This window comes from Lactuca saligna, chromosome 8, assembly GCF_052625555.1.
Source record: "Lactuca saligna cultivar CGN05327 chromosome 8, ASM5262555v1, whole genome shotgun sequence".
NCBI lineage: Eukaryota > Viridiplantae > Streptophyta > Magnoliopsida > Asterales > Asteraceae > Lactuca > Lactuca saligna.
In genome coordinates, this window is record NC_136424.1 from 22763632 (window position 1) to 22781460 (window position 17829).

The 17829-nt window shown below is 34.1% G+C and overlaps 1 protein-coding gene across 1 annotated transcript; it reads left to right on the forward strand.

The window, feature by feature from the left end:
* The first annotated feature begins 5903 nt into the window (after positions 1-5903).
* Positions 5904-7257, forward strand: LOC145009470 (carbon catabolite repressor protein 4 homolog 5-like). Its single transcript, XM_078968159.1, has 7 exons — positions 5904-5947; positions 6040-6115; positions 6262-6354; positions 6517-6549; positions 6649-6746; positions 6956-7052; positions 7168-7257. The coding sequence occupies exons 1-7, from the start codon at positions 5904-5906 to the stop codon at positions 7255-7257; spliced, it is 531 nt and encodes a 176-aa protein (XP_078824285.1).
* The last annotated feature ends 10572 nt before the right edge of the window (positions 7258-17829 follow it).

Here is a 17829-nt window from a genome sequence, read left to right on the forward strand (position 1 = left end):
ATATTAAGTAATACTAATGTTGTTTCTAAGTCTCTTTCTGATCCAGACTAATCCTATTTTTGGCACATTCGACTTGGCCATATGAGTTTTCAAGGCATGTTTGAATTTGGTTGAAGAGGTTTACTTGGTGAAGGAAAGATTGTTGATTTGGAATTTTATGAAGACTATGTATATAGCAAGGCTAAACGGGTTAGGTTTATTATTGGTATTCATCCAGTAAAATGACCGCTAGACTATGTCCAATAAGATTTGTGAGGACCAACTCGAGTTGCTTAGAAAGGTGCAATTATTGATTTGCTTAATATCATTGATGATTTTCCAGGAAATGTGGTCTTTCTTATTGAAACATAAGGGAGACACTTTTTCTACCTTTAGAAATTGGAAAGCACAAGTTGAAAAACAATCAGGATTGCTGGTAAAGTATCTTCGCGTAAATAATGGACTTGAGTTCTGTTGTAACGCCCCATTTTCACAACCAAAAATTTTTATTTTATTAAAGTAAATCTTCCTAATTATAAATCCATTATGAAGAAAAATGTTTATTCCAAATACATTTATTGAAATTCAGAGTAATATTAAAGCGCGAAATCGACATTGCTGCTGATGAATGTCTACAGTCACACCTTCGCCTTTCCATGACGACCTATGATACCTGAAACAATAAAAACTGGGTAAGAACAAAGCTTACTGCGTTTCCCCCAAAATATCCCATACGATAAACATACAAGCATGCATAACATCCCACAATCATCAGATTGGAATGCCTACGCCCAATCAGTCTTCAGAAAGGAATGCCAACATGCAACGGGTCCAATCATCCGTCGGGCTGGAATACCCAGGGTTTATTGGCCTACCTCCTCAACCCAACCATTATTCTAGAGCCTTCATGCCTACGGCTTACAGTCGGCTCACATTGGGTATCTTGGCCCACAACACAAAGTAGGACCGCCTCAACCCGCTACCACCATATGTCGACATATAAACAATCAAGTTTAAAGGAGGTACATAATATAGACAAACATCAATCATATATCTCACTACCGCCTACAAGTCCTCTCACAACACACTATCCTGCTATGTAACTCCCGTACATTAGGGCTAGTCAATTTAAGGTCAATAAGCATCAAAACTGACTTTTTGATGGAAAATTATTTTGAAGAAGAAATCTTAACTAAGTAGTAGTTGATGTTACAAGGGTTCCCTACATATAAAGAACGCTGAAATCCGAGTTATAACGAAGAAGTTATGACCTGTCGAAGTTTCACGATAGAACCGACACGACACAACGCGACGTAAATAGTGAATTTACGTTAGAGCGATATTTGGCCTTATCGATCTAAATGAAATTCGTAGAATACGCTAAACCGAGAGCATGCATAAAAAGAACATCTAAATCTGACTTCATATGAGGAAGTTATGATTTTTCGAAGTTTCAGCACTAGTAGTATGCAACCCGAAGTTCGAATATGAGATCGAGTGACTTCTAGCCGAAACGATCTAAACAAGAATCGAATATCTCATCGATAGTAGTCCAACGGTAAAAAGACAGACGAAAACAGAAGTCGGACGAAGAAGTTATGGATTTCTAACGGAGTTTTCCTGTCCCGGCCTATTAAAAATAATATAATAAAAATATAATAAACATAAATTCAAAATTAATCGACGAAGTCTAAACGAGAGTTGTAAAGCATAATCTCACCTACGCGTGGATATAAAGAACGTCGAAAACGGAGTTCGTATGCGAAAGTTATGAATTCTTCGGGGCGCGAAACCCCAAAACTGTCAAAGTTCACGACGTGAATACAGTGTTCATGACGTGAACTCAATATTTATGACTTCTGGAGCCTAACAGACGCAAGTTGAGATGACACTGATGACTATTGAATGCACGATGTGAATATTTGAGATTCACGATGTGAATCCAGAAAAATGGCCCAATAAATAGAAATCAAGGGCCAGCCGATTTTGGTTGCTCCTCCCATATTCTCTCACTACCGATACTCTCTCTAAGCCCTCTTTTAACCCCCCGAAGCCCTGGTATCATCCCGAGACCCGAATCAATTCCCGAAGCCCAAAGATCCCGAGAAGAAAGAGTTTTCGAGCCGAAGCTCTGCTTGCGAGAAGCCCAGTGTGTGAAGATCTTCCACTTTTACCAAAGAATACTACTCTTAGAGTCGTAGTGTTGTCCGACCATCTTCTGATCAAGTGAGTGTATAGTCCCTTTCATAAACATGATTTTAATACAAGTATTGTTTGAATGTATTAAGTATATGTTTAGTGTGAGTGTGTAGTTACTTTCTTCTAACACATAAATATGAAGTACTTGCTATGGAATATGTGTTATGTATTTATATATTGTTTGTTTATTTAAGGTCGATGTGAAATGAATGTTTTATATAGGTTCTAAATTAGTTAAACTGTATTTGTATTTTAGATCTACAAATATGTTGGGTAGAACATGGGTAGATGGAATAATTGGTGTCTAATGAAAGATGGTATGAGTGAGCCTTGGTGACTATGGAGTTAGCACTTGTTAAAGTGAACCTTGGTGACTATGGAGTTAGCGCCTGTTAAAGTGAACCTTGGTGACTATGGAGTTAGCACCTGTTAAGTGAACCTTGGTGACTATGGAGTTAGCGTCTGATAGCTATGGATTTAGTACTTGATAGATAAACTTTGGCAGCAATTTACTCCGTGCCAATTCCTTAGGTTAATCCTTAGGAATGAATGAATAAAGGATAGTTGATTCTTAGGGTAAAACCTTAAGAAATAAAGACGAAAATGAGGATGGGTAATTGGGTTGATTGTTTGATGATTAAATATAATAATTATATTATTGTGTGTTGAAAACCCTATATGCTCACCAGGCTCTCAAGCCCGACCCACTCAGTTTTCTTTGCATTACAGGCAATGACACAAGAGTATAAGTTGGTGGACTTGACGAGAGATTTTGGATTATAGACCAGTAGTTATAAATAACTATGTAAGGTCTATTTTATACTGTTTATGTTTTTGGTCTGTATCGGAACATGACATCCCAAGATTTTGTTATTTAATGAAAACACATTTCTTTGAAGAAATGATTTGATGAATTATTATCACATTTTTTTTTGGGAACAAATTCCGCAACTGTTTTCTGTAAACGATTACTTTGATTTAAAAAAACATAAACAAATCGGTCTTTTTGGCCGTGAAAATGGGGATGTCACATGCTACCAGCTAACCTCCATGAAATGCGTAACCATAAGTAGCTAGAGCTAAGATAGCCACCCGAACAAATGATCCTTCTCTAGAGCCACAACCAAACACGAAACAAGTAACAAAGCCTAGATCAAGAGTTCTCAGGATATCCTATGTGACTACATACAGTCCATAGGGAAATTCACTAGATGATAACCAACAAGTATAGGTAAACATACAGATCTACAGATCACTACCATATAGTAACATCCTACATCCCATGATAAAGATCTTAGAACTCACTACATCATAGCAACATCCTATATAACAGGATACTGATGTAACATATCACTACCGTATAGCAACATCCTATATGCCATGATACATATCTAACAGATCACTACAGAATAACAACATACTAAATACCAACAATCCAAGGAATACATAACTATATATACTCAAAAGTGAGATAGACACCCGGACAGGTGATCCTACTATAGAGCCACAACAAGACAAGGAACATGCAAGAAAGCCTAGATCAAGAGTCCTCAGTATATCCTACATTATGACATCCCTCTACTAAAAGAAAACCAAAACTAGTGGACCGACATTGATGCCTTCGACCTAGGGGTACAATGAAGCAAAACTCACTTGAAATTAAGAAACCTGATAAACTAAGATGCATTTCCCTTTCTGCATTGCGTGCTCCCATGAATCTGTTAATCACCAAAACCAACTAACACCTTAATTAAATGTCCAAAACCCACAAAATTGACCTAAAGTCACTACTAGAAAACAGACCTTTAATGACGCGCTTTTTACGACACGCACTGATTAATGATACGCAAAAGGACGTGCCCTACAAATAATGTCAGATCTTTAGAAATTTGAAGAACGTAGGACGCGTATTTTTTGCGTGCCCTAAATTATTGTCCCACAAAAAAAAAAATACAAACACGGAGGGCTCTTATTTAAAGTGTGCGTCCACTATGAGTGTCGCTTTATAATTTTTCACTCAAAACGCGCGTTCAAGGGGGGAAATCAAATCCTCTTAAAATTCTAAAATTTTTAAATACCCCGCTTCAATTCAAGATCTCCCTTCATTCTCTTCTTCCCTTCTCTCTACAAACCTAATCATAGATACCATATCTTCTTACTTTGGTTGCTATAGTTTAATTGGACCAAAATTAATCATATATTAATTTTTTTTAGCCCAAGGCAGTGGAGCTGAACACGAACACATGGGAAATTACAGCATCTCAAGCCTAAATCGAAGCAATCAAACATATTTTAGTCCTCCATGTTACATTGAGAATCATTTCCCCTCCCATTGCAGACCCCTTTGGAGCGATTTCTAGGGCTTGAATCAACATTTACCCATGTCGACACTCCATCTAATGCCCTCATCGCCTTTTTTTTCTTTTTGTGGAGGGGGTGATTCTAATTAGGTATATGCTATTCCATGTTTAGATTTCTGTAATTGCAATCCTCTCCTCCCATCAATATGATAATAAATGAAGATGAATAAGTCAAAATTTTGTTTTATTTTTTGGTCCCAATTTCTTTTTCTCTCACCCCTTCCATTCCATGGGCAGAGGTCAGCGGGTCGTCGAGCTTGGTTTTCAATCGCATGCCATAATTCATGCAGGTGCTGGAGTTCAAGCCCTGACAAAAGAACACTTCAAAACTGTTCGATTTTGGACAAAAACGACATGGGTAGCGATCGTAAGTCGAAAAAGAAGGGGTCTCCGGCTGAGTCCTCGTCGGAAGGTTTTTGTTCTTTCTCTTCGTTACCAATATTTCTCTGTTTATACAATTTTCAATACGAATTGATGAGGATACTCGTGTTATGTAGACGGAGGGAAGAACAAAAGGCGTAGAAGTTCAGAAACAAAGAGTGATAAGAAAGAGAGAGACTCCGATAGGAAGCACAAATCGCATAAATCTTCAAGTACTAAAGGTACGCTTCGCTACATCATGAGCTTACATCCAGTTTTAGTTTTGTTGTTTATTTGTTTCTGTAATGGAGGAAAGCTAGGGTTTAATTTGTTATCGAGTACCATCTTAGTATAAACACTCTCGATGCGATTAGTTACAGAATCAAGCTACTTAGTGCGATTAGGGTTTTTCAGCTGTCTGTCTGCGCATTCTGTTTTCCATTCACTAAGATACGATACCCAATTTTTAGTTTTCTGATGAATCTGATACCTTTGTTCTTGTGCAATTGGGATTTGAAACTAAGAATCCAGTTGTAAGGACTTGTATCCTGCCAATAATCCCTTTGATTTGAACAACAAGCTGATATTGTTTCTCAATTGTTGTAACTTTGATTTGAACAACAACCTGCTTCCCTTGTATATAAGTAACCTTAGAATTCCTCCTCATATCCAGAACCCTTAATATTCACCCTAAGGCATATTTTTTTTTCAATAAGCACTAAATAGATGTCTAAAGTCTGATTAGACTGATAGACAAACTTGACATCAAATTTTGTGTTCTAAAGGTATCAATTAAATATGCTATTTAACAGACAAACTTTTTACAAATATGTCACGTTATTTTTGCATTTTTTGTCTCACTCCCACCCACAAAGGTGGATAGACTGATAGAGACTCACACTTGATCTTTATATGTGTAGAAAAGACATAAATACCCTCCTATTGAGTCTTGAGTGTTTCATATTTGTTCTAATCTTATTTCTTCTACCCTCTAAAAACACACAGATGAATGGGTGTCAAACACATGTTGATGACACTGAAAATCTAAAGTAAGTTATCAGTTACTACTTACTAGTTTTTGTTCTTTAAGCCTAAATGTTTTTTTTTTTTTGCATAATTTAATTATTTTGCATATTTATAGGACACATCGAAGCATATTGGTTGGAAATATACATGTGCTTTTTAACCCAAGTCGTGGGGATATTAAGCTCGGTCAGGTACTTAACAAAATTATTATTATTATTATTATTATTATTATTATTATTATTATTATTATAACAATGATTAAAAAAGTGTATTGTTTAACATAATCATACAATTTGAGCAAATTTTGACACATTTGACTTTTTTTTTTACCAATAAGGTACGATTATTTCTTGCAAAGGCTCATAAACTTTTGGAGACATGGGGCAATATACCAATTATACTTGGTGGAGATTTTAATAGTATGCCTCAGGTATTAAATTAAATATGATTATATTGTTTTTTTAATAGTATGTATAAAGTAGAGTTAAACCTATACATTGTATTTAAATATATATTATAAAGAATTTAACCAATCTATATTTTATTTCACTTAAACATTTGTGTGTCCTCATCTATTCATATTTTTTTTCAGAGTGCAATGTATCAGTTCATAGCTTCATCAGAGGTTTTTTTTTAGATGCAGAGTTTTATTTACTATGAATCTATGATGAATACCAATGTTTAATATTTTATGTTTATTGATTTATTTAATTTTTCTTCTCAGTTAAACATCCAACACCATGAACGCAAAAAAATATGTGGGCAGAATTGTCCATTACATTACCCAACATTTCAGTGTCATAGTAATTATTATTCTTCTAGGTCTGTTAATCCAATTATTTTTTCACCTCTTATCTGTGCAAAAGATGTAAATGCCCTCCCCTCCCCCTCATCGAAAATTGCCTTAGAAAGCTTCTTCACTGTCCAGCTATTTTTGATAATGAGAACAAGGACATTTACATCTTTTGCACATATATAAGAAATTGCATTTTGTAGTATTTGTCCCATTTACATGAGTCCTTTTTTAAAAGGTGGAATAAAGAAGAAATAAGGTTAGCAACAGGAACAAAACACTCAACTTACCTTAAACACAAACTAAAACTCACAAGTGCATATCATGGAGTTCCTGTAAGTTTATTATTTTCTCTAATTTCCTTTTTATCTTTTTAAATTTTGTTTGTGCTTCAGTGTAATTATGTAATTTACAGTTTCTATATGAGTTGGTTATGATTTTTTTTTTCAGGCGACACGTTTGACAAGAGATGAATATGGAGAACCCTTAGCAACATCTTTTCACTCCAGATTTATGGGGACAGTTGATTACATATGGTAAATCTAATTACATATAGTTTATCCTAAAAGTTGAGTGCATATTTTACCTTACTTATTTGATGTCAAGTATGTCTAAAAATGCAAAAAAAAAAGTTTGTCAATGACACTATCATTGACTTTTATGTCAAGTATGTTTACCTTACTTATTTGATGGAATGAATTACTTTCATAACAATCCATTTTACAAATATAAAAACTTAAATGTACATCAGACTAGAAGTCATTACATATGAAATTTTATTCTAACTTTCTAACTGATGATAGATACTTGAAGAACAAAATCAGGCCTGAAGAGAGACAGAGGTTTCATTTTTTCAATAGTTTTTTTCTTCCGGAAGCTAGCTGACCCAGAAAAAGAACCTCTAGATGCCCTTGAAGGGAAAACAACTTTTCAACGCGTAAGAAAGTGGACATGAAAAGTTAATCTTTTTGAGAAAGACTTTGTCTTTATTCCTGTAATTTACAAGTAAGTTGGAAAACAGTTTGCTTTCTATACATTTCATTTGAACAGTTGACAATTATTTCTGTTGTTTGACAGCTATCATTGGAGTCTTATTGTGATGTGTCATCTTGGGGAAGTTGCGAAATACAAGGGTATATCTGTCATTTCTCTTTGACATCTTCAAGTATTTTATGAGGCATGGTTATCCCTTTTTTCTAATGTTATAATCTGGTTTATAGATGAAGAAGATGTAACTGAGTTGATTAAAGTGCCATGTGTTCTGCATATGGATCCTATCAGAGGTAGTCATACTGGTTTGAAAGGTCTTATGCAAAGGTAACATTTTTTTTATTATATAAACATTTTATTTTATTTTTAAATTATAAACCTTTAAATATGCCATTCTAGCTATCTGAAAGAAGAGTGGAAAGGGAGGCAGCAGGAGGCATCTAAAGATATATCATCAAGATTCGATAATCTACGCTTTATTTCACTTGAGGTATCATCTGGATAAATAATGTTTCAAAATTATTTGAGAAATGGAAAGGAAAAATATACGAGGGAAAAATTGTGAATTTGTATTAAATTCTAAAATCTGAATTTTGTGTTGCTTTTGCAGTTACCACAGCAGCCGAATTCATTCGACTGTGGTTTATTCTTGCTCCATTATGTAGAACTTTTCTTGGAGCAAGCCCCGATTAATTTTAATCCATTTAAAATCACAAAAAGTGTCCACTTTGTAAGGACATGGACCATTTATGTAAAAATTAATAATATAAGTGAGCTGTTGTTTGTGAATATGTGACTCAGCTAAATACAGATTGGTCTACACCTGCTGATGCATCCTTGAAAAGGGTGGTTATTCAGAGACTGGTGTATGATCTCCTACAACAACCTTATGATGAAGCTGAAGCCTTTTACAAAGTATTTTCCCAAGTAAGTGCAAAAAGATTTCTTTTGGCAAAGTTTCATATCAATTTTGATCCTTGTGTTAACTTTAACAACCCTTTTGTTAAATTAATAAATATGACTGTTTTGCCCTTATCCGATTCTTGGATTTTATATTTCATTGGATGCTTGCAGCTTTGACCAGCCTTTTGAAGAAGTTATATATCCAAAAGAGGATGTTGATGCTGTTTCCATTAGTAAGAGAGACGTTGATTTGCTGCTACCAGACACATTTGTTAATGACACCATCATTGACTTTTATGTCAAGTATGTTTATCTTACTTATTTGATGGAATAAATTACTTTCATAACAATCCATATTACAAATATAAAAACTTAAATGTACATCAGACTAGAAGTCTTTACATATGAAATTGTATTCTAAATTTCTAACTGATGACAGATACTTGAAGAACAAAATCAGCAAAATGAAGCCACTTGATTTAAATCTTGCAGCATTATCAGCAAAATGCAATAAAGACTTGGAGTTGAATTTGGCTAAGTCATTATTGAGTGAGATGGGCCAATGTACAACTGCTTATCCATATAATCAATTGTTTGGAGCATTAGTCTTAAAGAATTATGAAAGGAAAGATGCAACGTTGGAATTTGATGTACATAGTAGATTAGATGCAAATTTATATATTGTAAGAAATAGAATTGTATGACATTAGATTTATGCAATGGATTCTATTTTTTGTATATGGTATTTTATTTGCTATTATGAAACATTAAATACAAATTTAATTTGAAAATAAGTAAATATATAAATAATATATTTTTTTAAACATTTAAAATTATGATACGCAAAAATGTGTGTCATATTCATTTATGACATGGCCTTTCTTGACAGGGGCTTTCTTGATACGCATTGCGTGTCATTAACACGCGCGTCGTAAGGTTACGACACACGAATGCGTGTCGTCTTCCTTTATGACAGGGCCTTCCTTGATACGCCTTGCGTGTCGTAAACGCGCGTCGTAATTGCACGTCGTAAATGAGCGTCATAAATGCGCGTCGTCTCTCTTTATGACAGGGCCTTCCTTGACGCGCATTTGCGCGTCGTCTGAGCCTTTTACGACGCGCAATGAGCGTCGTAAAAGGCTGTTTTTCTAGTAGTGAGTCAAACTTGTTTAAAAGTCAACGGTCAACGTAAGTCAACAAAGTCAAAGTCCATGGCAGCTTCGTACACCTAACTTACTCCTCGTACGCCTAACATACGCGACCTAATATTATTTCTCCATTAAGTACTTTATCACTTAAGACCTTTTGTCTAGAGCTCAGATCTAGACTCAAAACATTGACTTAAGTCATAAAGTTTCCACCTTTATGACTTTCCATGGTTAGAAAAGGTCTAGAAGCCAAAACTCTAACTTATTAATCCAATAAGACATCATAATTCTTACATGGAGGGATTGACGGACCAAGATCTCATTTTTATGGTTCCTAATAGCTTCATAATGGATAAAATTTTCAACTTTACCCATTACAATAGTCCCAACAATCAAGAACTTCTCTTTAACTCTCAAATGGACCAAAAGTTCATCTTTTTAAATTTAATCCATTAAGTCCAAGTCTCCAACCTTCATATCTGAATCAATATGATGTTTATATGGATAAAGTTTCCAACTTTATCCATAAAAAGGTCACAAACTATCAAGATCTAAAATTTATGTACTTAAAGTGACCAAAAGTTCATAACACCCAAAACTAGCTAGATCTATCAATTGCATGATCAAGATTTAAAATTTATACCTCCAAAAGAAAGATCAAGGCGAACAAGGTTTGGATCTACAGGGTCCAATGCAACCAAAACTTCTCCAATGAGCTCCTTCTTCTTTGATATGAACCAAGAATGCTCCAAAGCACTTAAAAACACCTTCTTTTTTCCTCACAAGGCTCAAAATAGGGTTAAGGTTTCAAGGGAGGACATTGAAAGTGTTGGGTTTTGTGTACTATAACACTCATATCATGCACATACAACCCTAATAGCTTTAGATTTAAGTTTTCTCTAGTTATACAAGCAGTAAAATTTCCAAAGCATGAAGCCTACAACTAGCATACAATTTTGGCATATAAATCACAAAATCAAGTTAGAAGAATACCTCTTTATTGTAGCTTGTAGTTTTGGCCTTTCAAGAGCTTAACACCTCAAGTGTTATGCCTCAAATGGTTCATAAACACCATGAACAAAGGAATACTTTGAGAGAGAGGATAGACACTCCAAAATTGGTTATATCTCTTCCTAGAAGACTTAGGGGGGGCGATTTTAGGCTAAGTGGTAACACATATATAGTGTAAGATTCCAAGCATCATGTGTAAACCCTAATCCATACACATGGGCTAGTGATCCGTAACTCGTGTGGACTAACTCTTCATGGACTCTTGCATAAAATTAGTACATCATGGATTAAAAGCCCAAACCATATATTTCAATAATTTACATAATTAGTCCTCGTTAATTTAATTAGTCTCTTTTGATCACTAAATTAATTCCAAATTAATTCTTGATTAATACTAATTAAATATTATGATTTCTCAATTAATATATTATACTTATAATATATTAGCAAATCATAAATAGCCTCTTTCTCAAATATCCATCCTATCAGATTGTTCTGGTGAAGGCAACCCAAATGGACCATGTTACTCTCAGGTCAAGTATATACCAATTATAGTTATTGGCTTCAACACCTAATCCAATAGTCTTACATAGACAAATCTAATAACTATAACTGTAAGTACGACTTCAAAACCCGACTAGCAATCATAGCTCTCAAAAGTCGATGTCGAACTCTAACGTAGTCAATGACGCGCCCATTAGATAAGGGGTCATATATTCCTCCATTCTAGCTATCGTATGAATGGAGACATGGATTATAATCATTCTCTTTATTCATGTGTTGTTTCCTGATTTCCAATTTATGACGACCGACTAATTGAACAAATCAAATCAGACCAGGCTTGGCCAAGCGCTTAGGGTTGGTATCACTAAATCATCGAGGGGCCCATATATATCGCTTTTATCCCTCTTAGGGTAAAAGGAACAAATAAAATTCTACTCATATTCTTGCTCTATTTACTCATCAAATCACACACAACAATACGTTTTATAACACCAAGTTACTGATGCGTTTTCATATCATCAATGTGCAACCGACTTGTAAACTGCAACTCGTATCTCTACATTTCAAGAATATAAGATATTATCGTCTCACAATCACTCGTGATAAAATCCATGAAGTGATTCAGATGAGAATGGGTTTAGTCCAATACTCAAAGTAGGAGTACTTATGAATACTGCAACAAACTTATGATATGTATAACACTTTAGACAATCTACATACATATTCATAACAGTCTTGCCTCAATACCTACTACTAAAGTATGACCAACTTTGGATGTTTGAATAATCTTATTATTCGGGAATTCAAAACATGCGAAGTGAAACACAAGAATAATCGAATCCAATATGGTCTCAAAACTTTTGAATATAAGTAAAAAAAACTTTTATTTAATCACCATATTGATTACACGTTATTCATTGTATAATGTTTTGATTAATCAACTTAATAATTGAATTAAAACAATATTCATCCCATGCTCCAAGCATGCACACTATGTCTACCTATGGTCCTTAATTTGTGAAATAGATCAACTGCAAACATTTCCAATTACACTCATTTCATAATTCTAAATCCTTATCGAAAGTGTGAGAATACCAAGTCCTTTCCATTTACTATAATCAGTTAGATTCTAAGCTTATATGCAATGATCCTTTTGTAATGACTATGTACACAAGTCACAGAGACTTTACCAATTACAAAACTTTCCATTCGAGATTGTTTTAAGAAAATTCCATAGATACGAAGTCTCATATTTAAAGCAAATTCCTTTGAACATCCTTCTTGCATAAAAGTTTCTAACTTAATCATAGATTCTTGATATCCAACTCCCATTATGGAAACTTTTCCATAATTGCCATATGACTATCCATTCATAATAGAATCCAATTTATTCAGAATTATATCAATATTGTCCATTCATTACTATACTTCCAACTATCTACAAGCAACCAATCCTTGGTAAACCTCAGATTGTCCTTGATGGTTGTTTAATACCTTTATTCATATCCAATTCTGGTCCTTTTTCCTTCTTAATGCCTTAGGCATTTGGAAAATTCAGAACACGTAAATATTATAGCATATGCAATCGATCCTATATCTGAAGCATATGGGACATGATTCATAATGTCTTACATAAAGACATGATAATTGACTAGTCTTTTGCTATAATACTTCCATATATGGAATTTCCTTATGTTGAATCATTTCAACATAAAATTCACTTATGTTTATGACTGAATTAAAGTTTCAATCTAAGCTTTTAAATTTGAAATGAAGTATAAGTATCCTCTCCCTTACTATAGCGAAACAACTTTTTAAATTTTTGCAACTTTGCAAAATTCTTAACCTTTGTTTCTATAACTAGTATTGCTAACTTGCAACACTTCACATAATAATCATGCTCCCACTATCAAGATAATTATATTCTTACTAGCATAACACTTATGCTCCCACTAGCTTTGACATGTAGTCAGAAATCAGTTGGACTTATAGAAATCAATATTTATTGACTTTCTTACCAAAGTTTAGATTTCTGATACGAGATGCTTTGATAAGCCTTATCTAAGTTCATACACTTTTTATTAGAAAGCTCATATGTGTGTCTAAACTATTCAGAACTTATAGCATTAGTTCCGAATGTTCAAACAATATGTCATTTCTCACAATTCAAACTATAAAGAGGGATGTCGTAATCATAATCGAATTTGAGAATGAAAATATCATAATTCCTAACTCTTTAAAACCTACTTAGTGAAGGAATTTCCTCACAATCATTTTCATGAATTGGATAGAAGCCTTATAACACTTAGATTTATGGTGTATGTGTTCCTATCAAAGTGAATTTGTCATAATCATAATCATAAGACAACGTTAGTGACAAATCCAAACTCATATGGACTAAACTTGTTCAATCTTAATTTCTTTCCACCTGGAAGCACAAGGGACTACCAATGCTTCCAAGTTTTTATACAAACAATTGAGTACTCATAGAACTCACATGCATAGACAACCAACTGGAATGGGCACAAAAATAAGAATATGTCAACATGATAGGTTACAAACCTCAAGTCATGTGCTAGTTATTAACAATAGGTTTACTCTTGATTAGTTCTTGAAACTTTCAAGTTCCTTAAGACTACCACTGATCTCTTGACATATAAGACTTTCTTTGTCAAGAAACATTACTTGACAAACAAATATTTAAGAGTTAGTGTAGCTTCTTATCAAGACAAACACTTTTGACAATCGGTCTTAGTTGATCTTTGTTTTATCCAAAACATCACAACTACCAATTTCAAATGTACAATAGTAGAAAACATTTTACTCTACATTTGATTAGTGTTATAAACCTTTCTTAAGATTATGTCACTCAAGGCACAATCTTGGAGTATGACTCTAAGACTTGATGTTGGAACGAAGTATTACTCTCCTTAATTAATTTAACCATTTAAACAATTCCCGATACCTCTTCTTAGCCATGCAAATGTACTAAGGTGTCCTTAGAGTATCAATTGTGATATGGTTTTCATAATCATTAAGATGATCATAAAACACGATACTATAGTACCCTCCTTTCCATTTAGATTGGAGAAACTTTTATCTTTCTGCATAATTGATTCTTCTTATTCGATCTACTTGTTGGATTAGATGTCTAAGCCCATAACTATTATTGGTATGTACTCGATCCGAGAGTAGCATGGTCTATTTGGATTACATGGCATCGGAACAATTGGATAGACAAGTGAGAAAAGGTTATTTATGATTTATATTAATATATTATAAGTTCTAATATATTAATATGTAATTATATTATTTAATTAGTATTGATCAAGAATTAATTTGGAATTAATTTTGTGATCAAAAGAGACTAATTAAATATATGGGGATTGATTATGTAAATCATTCATTCTTATATATGTGGGCTTGTGATCCATTGTCCTTCATGTTAGGCTTAACCCATGTGGTAACCCATAGATACTCCATGGAGGTTAAAACCAATGGATCATGAAGGAAATGGAAAGTCATGCACATTAGGGTTTACATGGTGTAACCCTAATGAGCCATACTATATAAAGGATCCCATGGTTTATTAAATGGAACTAGTGGATACACATAGTGATAGCAAGGGCCGATTTCATAGGGAGAACCAAAGTAACCTTCTTCTCAAGTTATTCCATTTGTTGGTGGTGTTGTTGTGATTCCATTTGAGGCTTCCACACTATTGCGACTAATCTCTTAAAGGTTCAAGACTTCAAGTCCATCAAAAGGTATGTCATCTAACTAGTCTTTTGTAGTATAGTTGCTCCATAATATGCTAGTTAGGATGATGCTTTGGAATTTTGTATATTTTCATTTATAATAGTGAAAACATAGATCCAAGGCGCATAGGGTTTCATGCACATTATAGGAATGTTAGAATGCTCAAAACCCATTAATGGTATCAGAGCCTAGGATTCGTTTTCAATTATACTTGATGCAATTGCTGAAAAATTGAAAAAATGGCTTTCTGGACTGTGGACTCGCCGAGTCCACTGGGGGACTCACCGAGTCCAAGAGTAAAATCATCCTACTCGTCGAGTAGGTTCATACACTAGGCGAGTAGGAGGCCTTAAGTGCAGTTTTCGAATTTTAAGGCTGAAATTGTACTAGAATCATTACCCTAAGTTGTTTTTGAACATATAAACCTGTTTTTGATGTGGTAATGATGATTCTAATCCAATTCAAAAGATAATTGTCAAATGTTTCATGTTTTGTATTATTTTAATGGTTAAGCTAATTACATGAAGATTGTTTGATTTGAATTGTCTTATTCATATGAGTTTAATCTAGATCATAGTTTTTCTTGACATGTTTGCTTGTTTATCGGATGATCTAAATGGCCTTTAATGGATTCCATAACTTGTCCTAAAGTTATGGAAAATCAAAAGTCTTTCTTGTTAATGAGTCTTTAAAATTTCATGAGTTATGGTTTTGAAGAGTTTTTCCATAAATTGTTTTATAATATCCATAACTTGACCTCAAGTTATGGATTTTCAAGATTCTTGCCATTAAAATCCATATTAAACTCATATGTTATGGATTCCAAAAGTTTTTTGAATCGTCCAAAACTTGCCCTCAAGTTTTGGAATTTGTAAAGTTTGACTTTTGAATACTTTAGTTCCAAACCCTATAATTTTAAATAGTTATATATATATATATATATATATATATATATATATATATATGTGTGTGTGTGTGTGTGTGTGTGTGTGTGTATGTATGTATAAGAGTAAAAGTCTATCTTACCGTTAGTAGGCCACATTCATGAAGTCGGTCTATAAGGGGGTATAAGGTTATTGCCTATAAAATGGCAGTTTAATGGGTGTCCACTCTCACCCACCACTTCCTTGACTAGTGGAGGGTCGTTAGCCGAACGGGTAGGATAGGACTGTGATTCTCCCTTCATTAAAAGTATAATGATATATATAAAGTAACTAAACACTTATAAATTCTCAATCTTAGTTACTTTAGGAAAATGTGAATTTGGTGCTATCCCATGAAATTACACTTTGTACCTTACCAAGTCGTTGGTGGAGTGTGTGTGGTTAAACGGCACACTAACATGGACTAGTAAGAGTGTAAATGGTAACTAAATTTTTATTATATATTGGTGGAGTGTGTGTGGTTAACCGACACATCGATTAGGTGATAAAAAATAAGGGTACCAAGTTGATTTGCATGGTTATTCACAACTTGTTTGTGATCCTCGGCATCCCAGTCACAAAGTTGAGAGGGAACAATCGAGATTTAAACATGCCATTGAAAATTTCAATGAATCTCAAAGGATCTAGGAGTTACAATTCACTTAAGACCTAAATTTATTTTTCGTTTTTCATCGTGGAAATTGGTAAATCGTCATTTACCTACCTTCAAATATTTTATAGATTGGATTACGGCATCCCTCTTCCAAGTTATAAAATATTGTGTTGGTTCCTAGCCTTAATATTTCATATTGGGTGTTATACTAAGGACTTAAATCAACTAACTTGAAATTTCTCCCATTGTAGATGTCTAGATCAGAAAATTATGATCTTCCCAAATCTCTTGGAATAAGCTTTCCAAATGAAGATGATGCCCCACAATTGGATCATGGAAATCATACTTCTCTTCCTCCACCTCCTCCAAGTATCCTCCCTAACCACAAGCTCGAAGACTTGAAAAATTCAAGGTCATTCAAGCCCTACTTTCAATGAAACATAAAGATGGAAGGCCAGTGTGTGCACATGTCTTAGAGATGAAGGCACTCATTAATAGGTTGAGAGTGTTGGGTGTCGTTTTCCTAAGGAAGTTGGCTATTGACTGGGTTCTTCAGTCACTTCCTGAGTCATATAGTGAATTCATTAAAGACTACTATGTGACAGATCACGACATGACCCTATAGATCTTACTTAGTTGCTAATTTATGTTGAATAAGCAATGATTTGGCGCAATGGTCAAGCAAATTTGATTGGAAGGTCTGCCTCTCAAGGTCACATTGGAAGTCCAGAAAATTTTTCACTTCCCAATGGAAAGGGATTGGTCATGGTCAACCCGGTTGATCAAATGGTTGAGAGAAAGGCTAAGTCTGTGATAGTCTTGTGTACCATTCCCAAAGAGTATGTATGTTTTTTTTGTCAAGAGAAGGGACATTGGAAGCGAAGCTACCCTGACTACCTGAAAGATATGAAAGAAAGTAGAGACAAAATCTTTGACTCTGTTTCAGGTAATTACACCATCTAACTCTGTTAAGTTCCTAATTGTTGATTCTTAATACATGATGTGACTAGGTTGCATTTTGATGTTTGTCAGGATCAAGCAAAGGGAAAGAAGCTTAAAAGCAGAGTATGTTGAATCTAATTGTGAAGATGGAATTCAATCGCATGGTTCGAAGATCGGATTTTTGAACTACTACCTGGGAGTTATGATAGATTGCCAGGAAATATGTAATAGCATAGTTTATTACTTGTAATTGCATTGTAAGGAAAAGTTTTTCCACATTTTATAAATAAATAAGATTTTTATTTTTGTTTTATATCTC

Excerpts from the sequence above, each read along its gene's own strand:
- LOC145009470 (XM_078968159.1), top strand. The coding sequence starts at position 5,904 with ATGAATGGGTGTCAAACACATGTTGATGACACTGAAAATCTAAA. Across the intron at positions 6,116-6,261 it reads GGGATATTAAGCTCGGTCAG|GTACGATTATTTCTTGCAAA; the intron begins GTACTTAACAAA and ends TTTACCAATAAG. Across the intron at positions 6,355-6,516 it reads ATTTTAATAGTATGCCTCAG|AGTGCAATGTATCAGTTCAT; the intron begins GTATTAAATTAA and ends ATTTTTTTTCAG.